Source organism: Oncorhynchus mykiss, chromosome 17 (genome assembly GCF_013265735.2).
Source record: "Oncorhynchus mykiss isolate Arlee chromosome 17, USDA_OmykA_1.1, whole genome shotgun sequence".
Classification (NCBI taxonomy): Eukaryota; Metazoa; Chordata; class Actinopteri; order Salmoniformes; family Salmonidae; genus Oncorhynchus; species Oncorhynchus mykiss.
In genome coordinates this window covers 20,414,316-20,433,992 of record NC_048581.1, presented here as the reverse complement: position 1 = coordinate 20,433,992, position 19,677 = coordinate 20,414,316, and the positions used below count along the sequence as shown (strand labels likewise).

Sequence of the window (19,677 nt, the reverse complement as noted above, 5' to 3'; positions counted from 1 at the left end):
TAACGAGGATATATATAGTAGTGAGGCTATATACAGTAACGAGGATATATATAGTAGTGAGGCTATAACAGTAGTGAGGCTATATACAGTAGTGAGGCTATAACAGTAGTAAGGCTATAACAGTAGTGAGGCTATATACAGTAGTGAGGCTATAACAGTAGTAAGGCTATAACAGTAGTGAGGCTATAACAGTAGTAAAGCTATAACAGTAGCGAGGCTATATACAGTAGAGGCTATATACAGTAGCGAGGATATATATAGTAGTGAGGCAATAACAGTAGTGAGGCTATAACAGTAGCGAGGCTATATACAGTAGTGAGGCTATATACAGTACTGAGGCTATATACAGTAGTGAGGCTATAACAGTAGTGAGGCTATAACAGTAGTGAGGATATATACAGTAGTGAGGCTATATACAGTAGTGAGGATATATACAGTAGTGAGGATATATACAGTAGAGAGGCTCTATACAGTAACGAGGATATATATAGTAGTGAGGCTATATACAGCAGTGAGGCTAAATACAGTAGTGAGGCTATATACAGTAGTGAGGCTATATGCAGTAGTGAGGCTATATACAGTAGCGAGGATATATATAGTAGTGAGGCTATATACAGTAGAGAGGCAATAACAGTAGTGAGGCTATAACAGTAGTGAGGCTATAACAGTAGCGAGGCTATATACAGTAGTGAGGCTATATACAGTAGTGAGGCTATATACAATAGTGAGGCTATAACAGTAGTGAGGCTATAACAGTAGTGAGGCTATAACAGTAGTGAGGCTATATACAGTAGCGAGGCTATATACAGTAGCGAGGCTATATACAGTAGTGAGGCTATAACAGTAGTGAGGCTATAACATTAGTGACCACCATAGTCTCTGTGCAGACCACCATAGTCTCTGTGCCCAAGAACACTAAGGCAACCTGTCTAAATGACTACAGATCCGTAGCACTCACATCCGTAACCATGAAGTGCTTTGAAAGGCTGGTAATGGCTCACAATAACACCATTATCCCAGAAACCCTAGACACACTCCAATTTGCATACCGCCCAAACAGATCCACAGATGATGCAATCTCTATTGCACTCCACAATGCCCTTTCCCACCTGGACAAAAGGAACGCCTACGTGAGAATGCTATTCATTTATTACAGCTCAGCATTCAACACCATAGTGCCCTTAAAACTCATCACTAAGCTAAAGATCCTGGGACTAAACACCTCCCTCTGCAACTGGATCCTGGACTTCCTGACAGGCGCCCCCAGGTGGTGAGGGTAGTTAGCAACACATCTGCTATGCTGATCCTCAACACTGGAGCCCCTCAGGGGTGCGTGCTCAGTCCCCTCCTGTGCTCCCTATTCACCCACGACTGCGTGGCCAGGCACGACTCCAACACCATCATTAAGTTTGCAGACGACACAACAGGCCTGATCACCGACAACGACGAGACAGCCTAGAGGGAGGAGGTCAGAGAACTGGCCGGGTGGTGCCAGAATAACAACCTATCCCTCAACATAATCAAGACAAAGGAGATGATTGTGGACTACAGGAAAAGGAGGACCGAGCATGCCCCCATTCTCATCGACGGGGCTGTAGTGGAGCAGGTTGAGAGCTTCAAGTTCCTTAGTGTCCACATCACCAACAAACTAACATGGTCCAAGCACACCAAGACAGTCGTGAAGAGGGCAGGAAACTACAAAGATTTGTCATGGGTCCTCAGATCCTCAAAAGGCTCTACAGCTGCAACATCGAGAGCATCCTGACTGGTTGCATCACTGCCTGGTACGGAAACTGCTCGGCCTACGTGATATACCATACACCCATACAATTACAGGGCATATAAACAACGCACTGGGGGACATTATCCTTTACAAATACAGGGTTACATGTCCCAAATGATATGACAACCAAACAGAGCTAGCCATCTCACAATAACTAGCTCGCAGTAGAAACTACTAAATAGCATAACCATAAATATGACATAAACACCTGAAAGATATGAAATATGTACTTACATATCAACAAGGACGCACACTGGCCTTGTCTAACACAATGAAAGCTAACTGGTGTGAAAACACAAGGATGGCTGGAACTTTCTTTCACTTGACTTCTCTGCAGCTGATCTTCTTCTCTGAGCTGGAGATCGCCCAGCATGCTCTGCTCCACTTCACCGGTGGGCGGAGCTACTGCTCTGATATGATGAACTAACATTACTGACATGATTAACTGCAAATACTTCACAGCCTTTGGACACTTAGTGTGCATCCCTAATGACACCCTATTCCCTATATAGAGAAATATAGGGTGCTGTTTTGGGATGTAGACCGAGTCTTTTCTGCATTTTCTGTTATTCCTTGAAGACAAGCAGACTGGCCTTTTTTCAAGTTGGCTCAGCCTATGATAAATGTTTACTCTGTTGATCCTCTCATGTGTGTCAGTGTGTCAACGAGCCGTCCTTAACTGACATTATCAGACTAGGAGAAATGCAGGCACTTGACCCGTATGTCCATACATGAGCGCGTGCACACACGCTGAGAAGACAATCACATGAGAACACACCCACACACACACGCTCCCACCCACACACGCACGCACAGACACAGACACACACACACACACACACACACACACAGGAACCAGACTTAATCCCCCTGGGAGGGTGATCAGGGTAGCTCCCAGCTAACGCTAATCCCATAAACAAACAGTAGTTTGTGAGGAGGGGAAAGGCATTGTCTCTTGGGCTCACCTGGTTATATGTACTAGACCTGGGTTCAATTAGTAGTTGTTTCTTACAAATACTTAAGCTGTGGTTGGTTGAGATTGTCTGGCGCTATGGAACCAACGGAGTACTTGAAAGTGCAAACCCTGCCCATCTAGCACTTCAGGCAGGCTCTGACAAATGCTGAAAGTATTTGAAAGGATACATATATTATTTGAACCCAGGCGTGTTTATATACGCTACAGGTAGAATGTTGGAACAGCCAACAGGATTAGAGCAGGATATCCATAATACAACCGCCGACAAACAGTTGGTGGAACCTCTCATTTGAATGATATGTGGATCAACATTCAGGTGTCACATTCACCTCCCACGTTGGAGTGGGAGACTGATTTATATGGGTTTTGTGTGTGTGTGTGTGTGTGTGTGTGTGTGTGTGTGTGTGTCTGTGTGTACATGTTTTAGTATACTGTGATTACCAAAAGTCCTTACAAGAATAGTAAACCAACAAAAATTCAGAGAAGTGAGGACATTTTGCCAGTCCTCACTTAGGTTAGGTTTAGAGTTAAGGTTAGAATTAGGGTTAGTGGTTAGGTTTAGGGGTGAAGGTTAGAGTTAGGGTTAGGGTTAGGTCTAGAGTTAAGGTTAGAATTAGGGTTAGTGGTTAGGTTTAGGGGTGAAGGTTAGAGTTAGGTTTAGGTTTAGAGTTAAGGTTAGAATTAGAGTTAGTGGTTAGGTTTAGGGGTGAAGGTTAGGGTTAGGTTTAGAGTTAAGGTTAGAATTAGGGTTAGTGGTTAGATTTAGGGGTGAAGGTTAGAGTTAGGGTTAGGGGTGAAGGTTAGGGTTAGGTTTAGGGGTTAGGGATGCTGGTCTCCATAAAGTTCTCACAAGTATAGTAAGACATTGCTGATTCAGATGGGTTGGGTCTCTGCTGTTCTGTAAAGAATGTATTCAATTTAGCTCATTTCTCATTTTCTAATGTTGGAAATTCCCCCTCCCCCGCTCCTCTGCCACCATCCTCCTGCTGTTGCACAAGCAGAATCTACTGACACCTAGCGGTAGTATGAGTAATAACACACGGGTTACTTTCTAAGTTGTATGTCGTCTCTCACCGTCAGGGAAGGGTTCAATTAGACTGTTTCTCAAGTAGGCCTACAACGCTGATGTTAGCAGCAGAACAAACTCCAATCACAGGTAAAGAGTAGTTCAATAGTTACAACAGCAAAGCTAACAGTTAGTTAACTAACTAGTTAGCTGATTTAGCCTACATCCTCTACATTCGCTATGCTCAGCTGATAGCCCATATACTGCCCTCTCTGTGAGCAGTAGCTTAGGCTAGGTAGCTTACTGACAGTGGGATGAGTGTCTTTGAACACCTGCCTCTCCAAAGGTATGTGCACAGCCCTGTATACACACGTGTATGGTACATGCTTTAAGCCAGACATCCCAATCATGGGACATTACATTACAGTGGTTGGTCGGGCACTCTCAGTGTTAACAGACCTGGTTCAATCTGTAGCCATGTTCTGTTCCAACAGAGATGGTTCAATCTGTAGCCAATGCCTGGAGCGGTTTGGCAGGTGACAACACATAGCGGGTCTGAGCATGTTACTAGAATTACTGACAATCTTTGGAGTTAGGCTAGTCTATAACACTACATAAACATTGCATTTATTTACACTTCCAGATGATAACTATCTACGATAATCAAGCCAGAGAGATACAACTGTTTCATGTGTTCTGTCTCCCATGAAACAGGCATCATAATAAATAATCAAATGAGTATTCGACTATAGAATCCAGCCATATGTTCTGTGGGTAAATTCTATGAATTATATTTCTATGGCCCCAAAAAATTCAAGGAACCACAATACCAAAAATCTTCGACAATATGCTTTTCTCTTGCCTCCTCACTTTTCCCTGCGTGTACTGCTTGTCCCTGTATTTTAAAAGTTGAATTGAGTCCCAAAACATCAATGGTTAATGTGTAGAGAGAGGAGAGAGAGAGAGAGACAGAGAGAGGAGAGAGAGAGAGGGAGAGGGGAGACGGAGAGAGATTGGGCTAAAACCAACCCCCCTGGATTTTTCAGTTAGGTTCTGCTGCTCCGGTGTCTTACTTGTCAGTTCTCTCTTGTGCGGTGGTTAGTGTGGATTCTCTTCAACGCATTGATAAGATCTCTACAAATAATATTCAAGGTAGGTTTATTTCACATCTGTATGCAATGTCGCAGTGCTAATCTATGTTAATAGAAAGAGTTTTACCAAATACGCAGTGATTGGATGCGTTGCTTTTACGCGCTAGAATTGCGTCTTACTTTATATCTGTTGTAAAAGATAAGGGTGTCTGCAGTGTGCTGAATCTCTTCTCAGAACATGTTTGAATTCGGTTGAATCCAATTTCACTTTCTGTTTATTAGATTTCGTTTGACATGTATGTAGCCTGTTGTGTGGAATGCACAAGCCGGTAACTTATTTTTGGTCTGTGGACCGTGGGAACTTTACAGACCATGCCCATCGCAATGAGACGTTATTGGGGGTAATCAGCGTACGGCAATTAGGCTGAATTTAGACAGGCAGTCTTTTGACCAATTAGATCAGTTCTGATAAAGATCTGATGTGATTGGGGTAATTACCAGTCAATGGGCTGAATTGGAAATTTAGGCATATGAGCACAAGACGTTGAAAAAACGTCTGAACCAATTTTGCTTAGTGGGATGTGATTCCATGGAAATGTGCAGTGAGATACAACAACGGTCACTATCATATTTTTAAGAACAGTTAAACTTCTCTATATGTATCCTATTATATCCAGGCTATATTGTGGAATTTGTGTTGGCTATGCATTTTTTTTTGTTGTTTGTTTGAAACATATACATCCTATTAAATTGAGTATTCTAATTCCTAGCAATTCTATAGTTTGAACCTTGAAACGTCAAGTTTGTTGCCCTAATTTCATTGGCTACAGATTAGATTCGAGTTAACGTTTCCAGACAAGGCCATTTTTTAAATCTTACCATATGACTCAAGGCAAGAAAAAAAAAATCCATTCTCAAAACACAAGACTCAAAGGAATGCGACCCGGTTGACACTTAATGGTTTTCTTACATAAACATTATCTGATCAAAGACATTCTCCACTCTGGTTTCGATTTCTTTTGACAAGGCATTATTTATGAAAGTATATGCATTCCAGATTAAATTCCATACATTTTACATTGATTTCCTTCTGGAAACTTGAGCAACTCAAATTTACTCCAACCTACTGACATTTCACCCCGACTGTGCTATGACGAAGCTGGCAGGTGAAAGTGTCCGCGTGTGCCAACTTTACGCACGCACTGTTATGACGCTGAATGTCTAATATCGTTAACGTGATTAACTCACTCTTTAAACATAATTAAGGTAGTTAAGGAAAGAGCTTGAAACATTTCACATGGCCTCTTTAGGTACTCGCTAACTCAGTCAAAACCTTTACCCCAAGTGGTCACTATGTGTTTTAAACTAAGCGCATGTGTCGCTATCTCAATGTCGACTCTGCTCCACACTTCCCATAAGCCCAATGTTTTAATAAAAAAGGAATCACTATAGCAAACGTTTTAGGGCAACGAATTAAAGATTGCCTTCAATAGGCTCATTTAATTCAAATTAAAATGTAGATAAATGTTTTTAGTTATTTAAAAAAATATATGTTTATTTGTTTTTCATTATGTGTTTGTAATTAGTCATACTGTACTGTTCTCACCCTAATGTCCTCTGTATTATTTAATTCACAGGAGTTGGACAATAAGCGGCTCAGTCAAAACCCCTTCAAACAGAGCACATGAGCACCCCCTGGTGGCATTGACAAGCATAACACCTGTGATCAGAAACGTGGGGAAAGAAAACCACTACCTGACTCAGCTGCAACTAACACCTTCTTGTCTATTGGATTATAGTTCTGTCATTCTATGGAGCGAAACTCACAGAGATCCCCCATACCAACTGGTATTGATCGGTAACTGAAGCATGACAAGTTAAACTATGCGTTAATTAATACCTAGAATAAGGTATTAAAAAGTCAACCAAAGAGTTCACTAAAGAAGACTTAACAAACAACAGAAACATGGAGATGGAAGCCTCCCGTGCTGCTTACGCTGGGACCTTCCCCACTGAATCTATAGGCTCTCTACCCACCAACACCTCTCCAAGCCTGCTCCAATTCTTCTGGGATTACCAGAACAATGATGTCATTGTGACGCACTACAACTACACAGGCAAGCTCCAGACAGACAGGTATCGTGAAGGGTTAAAACCTGAAGCCATAGCCTTCCTGGTAGTGTGTCTTCTTATCATCCTGGAGAATGCTGTGGTTCTAATAGCCATCTGGACCAATAAGAAGTTCCACCTGCCCATGTACTATCTCCTAGGTAACCGTTGTTGTTTTTGTCCTACACCCACCCCCCTTTCTTCAGAGGACAACTTGACTATACTATATTGACTATACTTGACTATACGTTATATAACTTAAAAAAAATGTTATGTTACAATATAATTTTTAAAAATCCACCATATGCAATTCCATTAATTTTCTATATTTTCTTCCTAGGTAACCTGACTCTGTCAGACCTCCTGGCCGGTGTCACCTACATGGCTAATATCATCATGTCTGGTCCTAATACACTGAGACTAACTCCAATACTCTGGTTTCTGAGGGAAGGAGGCGTCTTTATCACATTAGCCGCCTCCGTCATCAGCCTATTGGCCATCGCTATAGAACGCCACGTTACCATGGTGACAATGAAACCATACCACGGGGCAAAGAAGGGTCGGCTGCTGGCTCTGATTGGGGGGAGCTGGGCGTTAGCAGGGCTGCTGGGGGTGCTCCCCGTCCTGGGCTGGAACTGTATGGGTCATCTGGACCACTGTTCCACGGTTCTCCCGCTCTACGCCAAGTCTTACATCCTGTGCTGCGTGTCCGTGTTCAGCGGCGTGCTCCTCGCCATCGTCGTTCTCTACGCCCGCGTCTTCCGTATCGTGCGCACTAACACCCAGCGCCAACGCCTCGGAGGAGCAAAGGGAAGCCTTCGCAAAGGCCTCGCCAGAAAATCCCAGAAGTACATGGCGCTCCTCAAGACAGTCACTATTGTACTCGGCGTCTTCATCGCTTGTTGGTTGCCGCTCTTCCTCCTCCTCGGCCTAGACTCATTCTGCCCTGCCCGCCGCTGCCGACTGCTCCTCAAGGCGGACTACTTCCTGGGCGTTGCCATGGTGAACTCGCTCCTCAACCCCATAATATACACCCTGACCAGCAAAGACATGCGTCGCGCTATTTTAAAACTGCTCTGCCGCCCGTGTCTCATGACCAAGGACGGGCAGGTGAAGAGGATGGGGGTGCCGTTCCTGGAGTGTAGCTTCAGTAAGACGGAGGTGGCATCGAAGAAGCTGGAAGGCCTGGAGACGACGATCTCCTCTGGGAACATCGTCACGGCTCAGTCACCCATAAAGACTCTCTACCCCAAGCTCTTCAAGGTCTAAAGAGCCTAATGTGGATAGCTCTGTGATGGACAGGGAACTAACTCCCTATAGAAGATGGACAACATAAGTGCTCCATATGGCCTCCTGAAAAGACAGGCCTGAGGGACCCTTTGGGCAGCTCTGTGTTTGAGAGAGTAAACCATAGAATTAGGGGCTTTGTCCCTTCCAGTAATTGTATTTCTATGGAGTGAACTTCATATTGAAGTGGTAGACAACAGGAGTGCTCAATATGGCCACCTGAAAACTGCATCACTTCCTGTTTGGCAACTCAACTCCGATGGCTTCCGGCAGACTAGCCTACATCTATAGCTCTCTTCTGGCCAATGAACTAAGCCTAAGAGCAAACCCTCAAAAAGACAGGTGAATGATCTATGATTGTGACAGATATAGCTACAGGTGTTTTTGATGAGAGCATCAAGTTCAGACATATCTCTCTTCAGCAAGTCTGTAGTGGTGCACTTGCAGCAATATCACCACATCAAAAGACTGATGTTGTAAGAATGATGACTAAACATCAAGCCAGGTGGAAGAAATGAAAATGTGAATTAAGCAACTCTTCTGGTATTCACAAAAACCTTCCAGAACTGATTTGCACTAAGTTAACTCTGCATTGAGAGAGCATTGAAAGCCATGGATTAAGATCGGACATTCTGTTCTAGAACTAAGACTGTAAACTGGACATTCCAACCAGGTTGAGTTGTTGTGGCGAGTGCGCCTCGGTTTACTTCACCCAACATTTCTATGTTGTTGTTGTTGTTTGAAATGCCTTAAAGAAGGCATAATATGGACATAATAATAATATGCCTGTGGACACCTGGACTTCGCTGGCTCGAAGGTCCATGTTGTGCCTGTCTGTGTCCCAAATGGCACCCTATTCCCTATACAGTGTACTACTTTTGACATTTGGGATACACTCCGAGACGCCGGTTGTGATAACCCCATACACAGTGTACCCAAACAGAAGCCTATACAGGAAGTGGATGCTGTGTTGTTCACCCACCAGTTGCTCTTTGAAACACAAACACACAATGGAAACCTACGCATGCACCTAAACATTGTGGTACCTGGATGTGGAGGGAGATGTCAAACAATATTAAGATCACAGGATGCTGGTGAGGGGAGGACGACTCATAATAATGGCTGGAATGGAATAAATGGAATGGTGTTAAAAGTCATATAAACCAAGTGTTTTCTACCGTTCCATTAATTCTGTTCCAGCCATCACTATAAGCCCCTCCTCCCCAATTAAGGTGCCACCAGCCACCCGTGACTAAGATTATAATTTGAGTAGAAAATCTCCCCACTGTTTTAGTGGCATTTTAGCTGTAACTGTTGTTCTGGGCTTACTCAGTCAAGTGGAAACTACCTGTTGGTTCCTGATTGGAATTTATATTTTAAATGCCATCACACACACTACAATACAAAAACACTACTATAAGAATGTCACTATGAACCCAACTACCTGCAGCTCAAATCAGTGATGGACTTCTTCCCCAAGCAAAGGACTTCATGCAGTCCTTTGTGTTCCTCTTGTGTTATTGTATCGATAAGAACCGTCTGTTGCACTTGGGGGTCTCTGTTTTGAAGACTGTGTTATAACTGATGAAACAACAGATCCCCAGGTTACAGGTTACCATCCTAACCTGCTAGTCGGCATCATCCAGCTGCATTGGCTGTTTGGTAACGTTAAACTAGAACGTGCTTGTCAGGTATAAATCAAGATCAAAGTGGGAAGATACACAGATGTATACAGTGCAATTCCATTTGACACATCTGTTATTTCTGGCTGTAGAGAGGCTTTTCCTATACAGTCTATGGACCTGAATGTATATTTTTCAACATTTAAACTGGTAATGTCATCTAGCAATTCCAAAATAAAACGTGTTCTGTATTTGGATGGATAAGAAGGTGCACCATACTTTTGTACTGCGTGGTGTGTATTGAGCGATTTATTTTTGTATTTCTAAAGGAATTTGTTAGGGCTTGTACTTTGTACTGTAAAGTATATGTTTTTTGTACTACCAAGGTTCTACCATTATTAAAACAACTGTTTTCTGAAGAATCTGATTATAAAGTTGGTGTTCACTCTGCAGGATTATGCACAGGTGTACAGAGCCTTCAGAAAGTATTCAAACTCCTTTTCCATATGTTGTTGTTACAGACTGGATTTGTCACTGGCCTACAGACAATACCCCATAATGTCAAAGTGGAATTATGTTTTACTAATTCATTCCAAATGAAAAGCTGAAATGTCTTAAATCAATAAGTATTTTACTCCTTTGTTATGGCAAGCCTAAATAGGTTCAGGAGTAAAATTGAGTTTAACAAGTCACATAAGTTGCATGGACTCTCCAATAAAAGTGTTTAACATGATTTTTGAATGATGCCCTTATTTCTGTACCCCACACATCTGTAAGGTCCCTCAGTCCAGCAGTAAATTTCAAACACAGATTCAACCACAAAGACCAGGGAGGTTTTACAAAACCTCACAAAGAAGGGCACCTATTGGTAGATGGGTAAAAATAAAAAACAGAGGAAAACCTGGTTGTCTGATTCCAACAGACACTGGGAGACAAATTCACCTTTCAGCAGCACAATAACCTAAAACACAGAGAGTTGCTTACCAAGAAAACAGTCAATGTTCCTTAGTGGACTAGTTACGGTTTTGAATTAAATCAACTTGAAAACCTATGGCAAGACTTGAAGATGGCTGTCTAGCAGTGATCAACAACCAACTTGACAGAGCTTTTAATTGTTTAAAAAAATATATGTAACCTTTATTTAACTAGGCAAGTCAGTTAAGAACAAATTTTTATTTACAATGACGGCCTACACCAGCCAAACCCGGACGACACTGGGCTAATTTTGCTCCGGCCTATGGGACTCCTAATTACAGCCGGTTGTGATACAGCCGGCCGTAAAATATTGTACTATCCAGTTATTCAAAGCTCTTAGAGTCTTACCCAGAATGACTCACAGCTCTAAACACTGCCAAATGCGATTCTAACAGGGGTGTGAATGCTTATGTGACTGAGATATTTATGTATTTAATTTTCAATTAAATTTGCTAAAATGTTTGAAAACATGTTTTCACTTTGTCCTTAAGGGGTATTGTGTGTAGATGGGTGAGAAAAACAACAATTGAATACATTTTGAATTCAGGCTGTAACACAAACCATAGAGTAAGTCAAGGGGTATGAATACTTTCTGAAGGCACTGTATGTGTGTGTGTGCAAACCTGCGTGTACTTGTGCATACGTGCGTTGGCGTGCATGTCCTCCCATCGTGGAGGAGCTGAGTGAGTGAAATAGCATTTCTTAGAGAACTGTGGCAGGAAACAGTCTCAGACCCCCCCTCTCCAACATCTGTTAATAACATTGGTCTGGATACTGTATAGCTTCTGACATGATTCAAATATTTCCGTCGTCCAGCTCCTGTCTGACTGACTGCGAACACACAAAGAGCCTATTCTTCAAAGCCAGGCCCCTGACACATGGCCTTCCTGTCTCTCTTAACCTGTTATACCAGGGTCGTATTAATACAGTATCAAACAGGAAGAAAAAAGACTGTAACAGGAAGGGATGACCACCTGAGCTTGTCCAATAAGAAAGGCTTGTTTTCATGATCCTTGGCAAAAAAAAAGTGTGGTGCACTAATGAATACATTAGTTACATGTAGACATAATGAGGTGTTGTTTCACCAGGCCATAATCCCAGCTCGTAACTCATCCAAGGCACACTAGTCTTGTCCTCTGGTTGTGCGTCATAGATACGGTCCAGAAATGGACATACACATGTATGGTAATAAAAGGGTTATAGGTTTCTAAAGCTCCACTCCAGTCTCCTTTCCAGTTCATTTGTTTACTTAACAAAAGGCATTTCTCAATAGGTGTTCCAGGGATCCTCATGACATGGGCAGGCAGGCCTTTCCTCTTCTGTTTTCCTTTGCCGATGACATCAGAGGGCACCATCAGACCAACTCCTTGAATGACCTCCTCCATGAACTTTACACTTGTGTCTAAAAAAAACACAATTTTAAGTAGAAATTCTGTCTGTTCTATAGATTAGGGTCACAGTTAGGATCATTGAGTTGTCCTCTTTACAGTGAATACTATGTTTCCCAAACAACCCCATGAGATCTATTTACTGGACAAGTCAATCCTAATAATCTACCCGGGTTTAACATGTAAAGATCATTAACCCCGTAGAGTGAAGTGTCTTTTGTTAGTATTGTGAGACTTTAAAACACCTCTGGGTTATCTGTTTCTATAGCGATGGCTTTCAGGTTATTAGACGGTTCACAGTGAATAACACACACACACACACACACACACACACACACACACACACACACACACACACACACACACACACACACACACACACACATACACACCAGACACGTGTGGATGATTTATGAGTCTACTATAGAAGCAGCGTAGTGTACAGCATACAGTAACATAATACCAGCTGGACTGAAAAAACAAATCTATTCAATACTAATACCACACAGTGTACTGTACATACAGTTTACCACAAAACAGATTAATCATCCCCCTCTGTCTGTCTCTTTGTCTCTCTTTCTCTCTCATTTTCTCATTCTGTCTGTCTCTCCCTCTCTCCAGTTGTTACTATGGCTCTTAAAACATGAGAGAAGTATTGTGTGGTTGTAACCTGCGAGTTGATCTAACTTGGATACATAGATCAAACACATAATCTGACATACCGGTTTTCCACGATACGATGACCACATAGAAGACCAACAGCAAACGTTGGTATGGTATATACCGTAGGCATATAGGTTTCCCCACTTGTTAGCACCACACTTTGCCACTACCTCCATGAACATGACCATGTTCTGAAAGATGTCAAAGGTCGGTGAACCCTAACGTTAGCCTCCTTCCTGGGGCACTGACCCCTGTGCTGCAGGACTGTAAAATCGATTCCCCGCAGCTGTTCTAAGGTCTCTTATGCACAACAAAGGAGCAAGTTGTACCCAGGGTAGATGGCGAGGTAGAGACTCCCATGAATCTGTCTCAGGAATACCCAAACACTGGCCCTGGGCTACCTTTCCTTCCTGCAGTGGAATGGCAGAATGGGCCATGGATAGACTGAATTAACACAGATGAGTTGCTAGTGTCACACAAATGAAAGCTGATTTCAGAATTGTCTCCCAAGGCTCAATGTGATGTTATTGGAATGAAGGTGTATTGTTCATCACTAATGAAGTGTGAACATTCATTTTCCTTCAAGCATAGACATTAACATTTGGAATTTGGACATGAATGAGTTTCAATATGGTCTCTGCTGCAATATTACGTTTATTAAAGGTCCAATGCAGCCGTTTTTACCTCAATATCAAATCATTTCAGGGTAACAATACTGTGATTGTTTTCAATTCAAATGGTCTTTACAGAAACAAAAATAGCTTCTTAGCTAAGAGCAAATTCTCTAGCAAGAATTTTGTTAGGACTGTCTAGGAGTGGTCTGAGTGGGGAGGGGAAAACTGAAAACTAGCTGCTATTGGCAGAGAGGTTTGGAAGTCTTTCTTATTAGTTTATTAACTAATTTACCGACTGTCAGGAAAAAACTCCATCCCACCAAAACATACTTTTCAAACCGCTTTTACACTAAAAGGGCATTATCATAATTTTTACAGCTTCAGAGTATTATTCAACCTAATATTGTTTAATTATATATAACACAGGGAAATCATGTTTTTGACTGCACTGGGCCTTTAAATACCTTCTCTGCAAAGAGTGGTTTCAATCACCTTAGCTCTGTGGTGGTTATTGCCAGTTAAGATGTTCTGTCTCTGAATGATCAACAGCATTGATGTGCAATTCATGTCTAAGACATGTTTTTTTCCCCCTCATAGATCCTGTTCCTAAAGGCCCCAGGTAATTGGAGAATGGAGATATGACATAATTGAATGTTAGGGACAGATCGCAATTTACTGGGGGGGAGGGGTGGTCGAAAATAGGGGTGGGTTGTCAAACTTTTGTTTTGCTTTGGGGAGGATTGTGTTTTGTTTTTTTGGGGACGGGGGAGGGTAGTGCTTTTTTCTTCCTGGTTTACATTCACTCTTTTGCAGGTTTTACTATATCATTTCTTCCATCCAAATGTTCTAATCTGCTTGCATGCACCTCCCCTATATCAAGGTGTTTTGGTACTTCCCTTATGCATACGCTTTTCCATGTGCTAACTTTTACTATGCCACAACTAAGTATAGTCTACCAGTCTAACGCTCTATCCTGCCCTCTATCCACCATTCATAGTGAGAATAGTGGTATGTTTAGAACCCTTTCCACAGAGGGTTCAACATGGAACCCAAAAAGGTTCTACCTGAAACCAAAAAGAGTTGTCCTATGGGGACAGCCAAAGAACCCTTTTGGAACCCCTTTTCTCTAAGAGTGTAGACTCGCCTATAACACAATTAATAATTGCATTATTGTTTTCAAGTGAGTACAACATTCTAGCCTACTCTGTGATTTGAATGTTTCATTTGATTTGGATCAGTTGTGGTTCTACTCTCGACAGTTGATAAGGTCTAGAAAGGCACAGTAGCAGGCCAGTCTGGCTTTATTTTGTACTTCTGATATTGAATGCGCTGTCTGCTGCAGATCATCATTCTCCCAAGTCATCCTATAATATTGTGGCCACATATGCTCCCGGCAGGCCCAGTTATTCAGGAAAGTTTAACACATGCTCTGCCTCCTCACGAATCTGAGCTATTCCTTGCACATCTAGAACCTAACGCTTCAATATATTGTGAAGAATAGCAGGCTAAGGCCTAGTTTTCTTTGACATTTTAGTGACAGAGAGCATGGCTAGGAAGGCCCCACTAACACACACACACTCTGGAAGAAGTTTCACTTGCACCCACGCACGGAGCATAAAGAAGAAGGAATATTTAAAGAAAATGGACATGGACTCTAAAGAAGAAGAAGGAGAAAAAAATTGTACAGATATTTATTAAGATGATTATTGAATGTTGAATGTTAAAGTTTGAATGTTAACGGTTGAATGTTAAAGGTTGAAAAATTATTAAAGGCGATAAAGGTAATGTAGTAAGCTGGTTAATAATGTTATAATGTTGTTTGTTTCAACGTACAGCACATTTGGATTATGTTGAAGAGGCTTGGAGGACAAGGTTTGATAAAATATGATCATGATTAAATGTTATAAATGATATTTAAAATGTTGGGTGTTCAAGACATAACTGGAGTAATAAATTAGACTGGAGTAGGATTAGAATTGAGTGAAGTTAGAAGGGAATAAGAAAGGTTCATGTTTAAAAAAATATTGTTTTAAAAGGTAATGTTAATGAAGTATATTAAGGGTGGAAACCCCCAGGTCAGAGCAGCCAGGGGAGGCAAGGAGGGGGGTGGGGGCGGCATCCTGTGGAGGCGCACCTCTTGCCTCGGCGAGGATAAGGTGGGGGCTAGTGGGTGCTGAAAAAGCACCTTTTGAGAAATGGCCACATTAGGTGTCAACCACTGAACGCGTCATCGGGGCAGGTGTTAGCCACGATGAGCTAGCAGAAGATGAGGAGTATGGTATAAAAGAGGCAGGATTTTAGGGAGAGGTACGACTCTCTTTGAGCTTGCTAGAAGAACCTGTTGCCGGCTGGAAGAAGATGTTTTCTGTAGCTATTTAGTTAAAGATAGATGTTGAGGTTTAGGTTACCTAATTGATAGAAGTGTTAAGAGTTGTTTAGACACCAACTGAGGGACTGATCATCCTGAGGGGGAGACAAAATGATGTTTATAAGTTGTAGAAGGTAAGAACACGTTTTTCTTGTTATTAAACACTGTGCTTCTCATAATAAAAGACAAAAAAAGACAAAAAGACATTGTAAAAGACAATGTATTGGCACTCCAATAAGGGTTTAGTTAAGGGCGCCGGAGGCATCTATCAATTTAATCCGAGATTCATTTTCACTTGTCATTGATTGGTGATATTAATTTGGTATTTTTATGCCTGTTTCCGGAATTTTGAATAAACTTGCTTTATTGTTCTGAAACCCTGTGTCATCAAAGAGTCATACAAGTGCATGTCGTTTTACTCTAGGGGTCTGAAATTGACTTCATTCATTTAGGATTTTTAACATCTGGTTAATTAGTATATCGGGAACTCGAGTGGCTGGAATAAAGGAACCTGAGTGCATTGGTAGGTGTTGTAAGAGGGGTGTCTCTGGGCTAAACCAACCCAGAGGAGGTCGACCCGCTCATAGTGTGCTGAAGTTGAAGCTCTGGCCCGGACAATCCTGAGAAGGCACCGGGTTTATAAGCTCATGGTGAGGGAGCGTAAGCACTCAACTTTGGGGATAGCCCACTTTACTGTAGAGTTTAAAGAACTGTCCCTAGCTGTACATTAGCTCAGTGGTAAAGCAGAGCTGCATCTATCAGATCCAGAGGCGCAAATTTGGTTTTAGAAGTGGGATGGACATAAAAAATATATATTTTAAATCCAGTCGGATAAACGCTCCAAACAGCCTACCTGACCGCTCTGAGGCGTCCGCATGGTCCTAAAGCACACCGGTTGAATTCCATTGATAAAACTGGGGGGGACAAAAATGCCTCCCCAGTGAAAGTTGCGCCCCTGATCAGATCTGTAGGGATTCATGAGGAATAACTGCCATTGGGTAGGCAGGGGCAAGTTGAATTGTTGATCCTGCATAGGTGGTATTTTAGCTTCGACAATAGCCTAAATATTTATAAATAAACGTTTTAAATGTATTACCTTTTATATGTGGCATAAACACAACCAGTCACAATGCTTTAGTATGATTAGGCTACTTTAAAAGTATCCTGTAGGCAGTATCCTGTAGGCAGTATCCTGTAGGCAGTATCCTGTAGGCAGTATCCTGTAGGCAGTATCCTATAGGCAGTATCCTGTAGGCAGTATCCTATAGGCAGTATCATGTAGGCAGTATCCTATAGGCAGTATCCTGTAGGCAGTATCCTGTAGGCAGTATCCTGTAGGCAGTATCCTGTAGGCAGTATCCTGTAGGCAGTATCCTATAGGCAGTATCCTATAGGCAGTATCCTGTAGGCAGTATCCTGTAGGCAGTATCCTGTAGGCAGTATCCTGTAGGCAGTATCCTGTAGGCAGTCTCCTGTAGGCAGTATCCTGTAGGCATGCACACACTCATCCAAAATAGAACTCCAGCATCCTCAAAATGGCTTGACATTGATAACCTTTACCTTTACTTTACCCTGCGAGTAAAGTAGCTTACAAGTCTGAGAAAATGTTTCAACACATCATGAAATAAGTTATTATGACCTTCACAGGGCGGTGAAAGTGCACAGAGACGAGGTTGGTGCTCCTTTTAATACATATCGAGGGTCTTATTCTGGTGACATGATGATCGATGCTTGCCATTTGACAAATAAAAATAATCTCGCACTTTGGTCCTTAATAATCTCCTCATGTAGTAGGCTATAGCTGCACTGTATCTGCCAGCTGTTGGCTAGACAAAACCATCAGTATGCCTGGAGTTGAAAATGCAATGGAAACCCATTTAACTTGTATTTGCATTCAGTACATGGGAATTGAACCTCAAAAGGTATTTTTATGTGCATTACGTATTTACACTCAGATTTTCATCTGCAACAAGTCAATTTGGTGGAAACACAACTCTGATGGGAAAATGCTCCAGTTTTTTTGTAAGCATCATAGCCTACACCCCCAAATGTGCTCTTCAGCACCATTCTCTCACGCCTTGCTCGCAGGTGCGCCTACTGCTGAGGAGAGAGAGCAGCAGAGGAGCCTTGGCCTCGGCTACTGTTGATTGTCAAGATGGAGGCATTTTTCATTGAAGTAAAACAAAAGTTAGAGGGAAAAGAGTATACCTATAGTGAAAAGCCAACAAGGGGAATTTAATATAAGTTTTAATATTGGGGTGGACTAAGATGGGAGTAATACAGGCTACTGCGCAACTCCCTATTCAGGTAGGAGGATATTTTGGAAGTTACATTATTTATAATAATTTGTTTGATTATTATTATTGTATGTCATTGATATTATTGTAAGCCTATTCATGAATCAAAGCCAGTTATTTAAATATGCTAAACCTGTTTTGTTTAATTCTGTTGAGACATTTTCATTGGCTAAATTCAATTCAATCTGTCTTTTTAATTGTGTGCTCTGTATTTAGTTTAGATAGGTCATAAGTAGGTCTGTTGTAAAATATGTAACATTAGCCTATTTCTGTCATTTTTGGGTATAGTAGGCACTTGTCTTTGTTGGTAATTGCTGCAATATAGCCTGTTCAAAAATGTTGTGAAGGTTTAAACCAGTTAAACCTGCAAGTGTTTTGTTTAATTCTGTTGAGCCATTTTCTTTGGCCAAATTAAGTTCCCACTATAATGCTGTGTTTGCCGCAGTACAACAGCCTGCTTGTATTTCCCCAATAAACAATGGCTTGACTTACTTTTGACATTTCCCTAATAAAGTTTAGAAATGTTTGTGAAGGTTTGGAGTGGCTATTATTAAGCTTTAGCCACTGCAAGCCTATGATATAAAGGCAGTGTGATATAAAGGCGCTTCAACTGACACCGACAGTTGAACTTGAGGTGAGGAAGAATGTTTCAGGCCTACTAGAGTTACTCCTATAATCTAACAATATTATGCTTATCTTTATACAAAATATTATAATAAAAAATGTAAGAATTTGCCTCCTTCTGTATGTCTATATCTGTATAGCAGATGCAATAGCCATCTGACATAAAGAAATGCATTGGTGTCGTAGCATGTAGCATAGCTCTCTCTGGAGCTAGGCCTAAACTTCTCTTCCTATATATAGGCTAGATATACAGTACCAGTCAAAAGCCGCCATTGGACTCTGGAGCAGTGGAAACACGCTCTCTGGAGTGATGAATCACGCTTCACCATCAAGGTCCGACAGATGAATCTGGGTTTCGTGGATGCCAGGAGAACGCTACCTGCCCGATTGCATAGTGCCAACGGTACATTTTGGTGGAGGAAGAATAATGGTCTGGGGCTGTTTTTCAAAGTTCAAGCTAGGCCCCTTAGTTCCAGTGAAGGGAAATGTTAACGCTACAGCATACAAAGACATTCTAGACTATTCTGTGCTTCCAATTTTGTGGCAACAGTTTGAGGAAGGCCCTTTACTGTTTCAGCCTGACAATGCCTCTGTGCAAAGAGAGGTCCATACAGAAATTGTTTGTCGAGATCGGTGTGGAAGAACTTGACTGGCCTTTACAGAGCCCTGACCTCAATCCCATCGAACACCTTAATGATGAATTAGAACGCTGACTGCAAGCCAGGCCTAATCGCTCGACCTCCCTAATGCTCTTATTGCTCAACGGAAGCAAGTCCCGCAGCAATGTTCCAACATCTAGTGGAAAGCCTTCCCTGAAGGGTGAAGGCAGTGATAGCAGTAAAGGGGGGACCAACTCCATATTAATGCCAATGAT

The 19,677-nt window shown here is 41.9% G+C and overlaps 1 protein-coding gene across 1 annotated transcript; it reads left to right on the top strand.

The window, feature by feature from the left end:
* The first annotated feature begins 4,776 nt into the window (after positions 1 to 4,776).
* LOC110493429 (sphingosine 1-phosphate receptor 1) lies at positions 4,777 to 10,296 on the top strand. Its single transcript, XM_021567690.2, has 3 exons — positions 4,777 to 4,917; positions 6,494 to 7,126; positions 7,306 to 10,296. The coding sequence occupies exons 2-3, from the start codon at positions 6,823 to 6,825 to the stop codon at positions 8,232 to 8,234; spliced, it is 1,233 nt and encodes a 410-aa protein (XP_021423365.2). The 5' UTR covers positions 4,777 to 4,917; positions 6,494 to 6,822; the 3' UTR covers positions 8,235 to 10,296.
* The last annotated feature ends 9,381 nt before the right edge of the window (positions 10,297 to 19,677 follow it).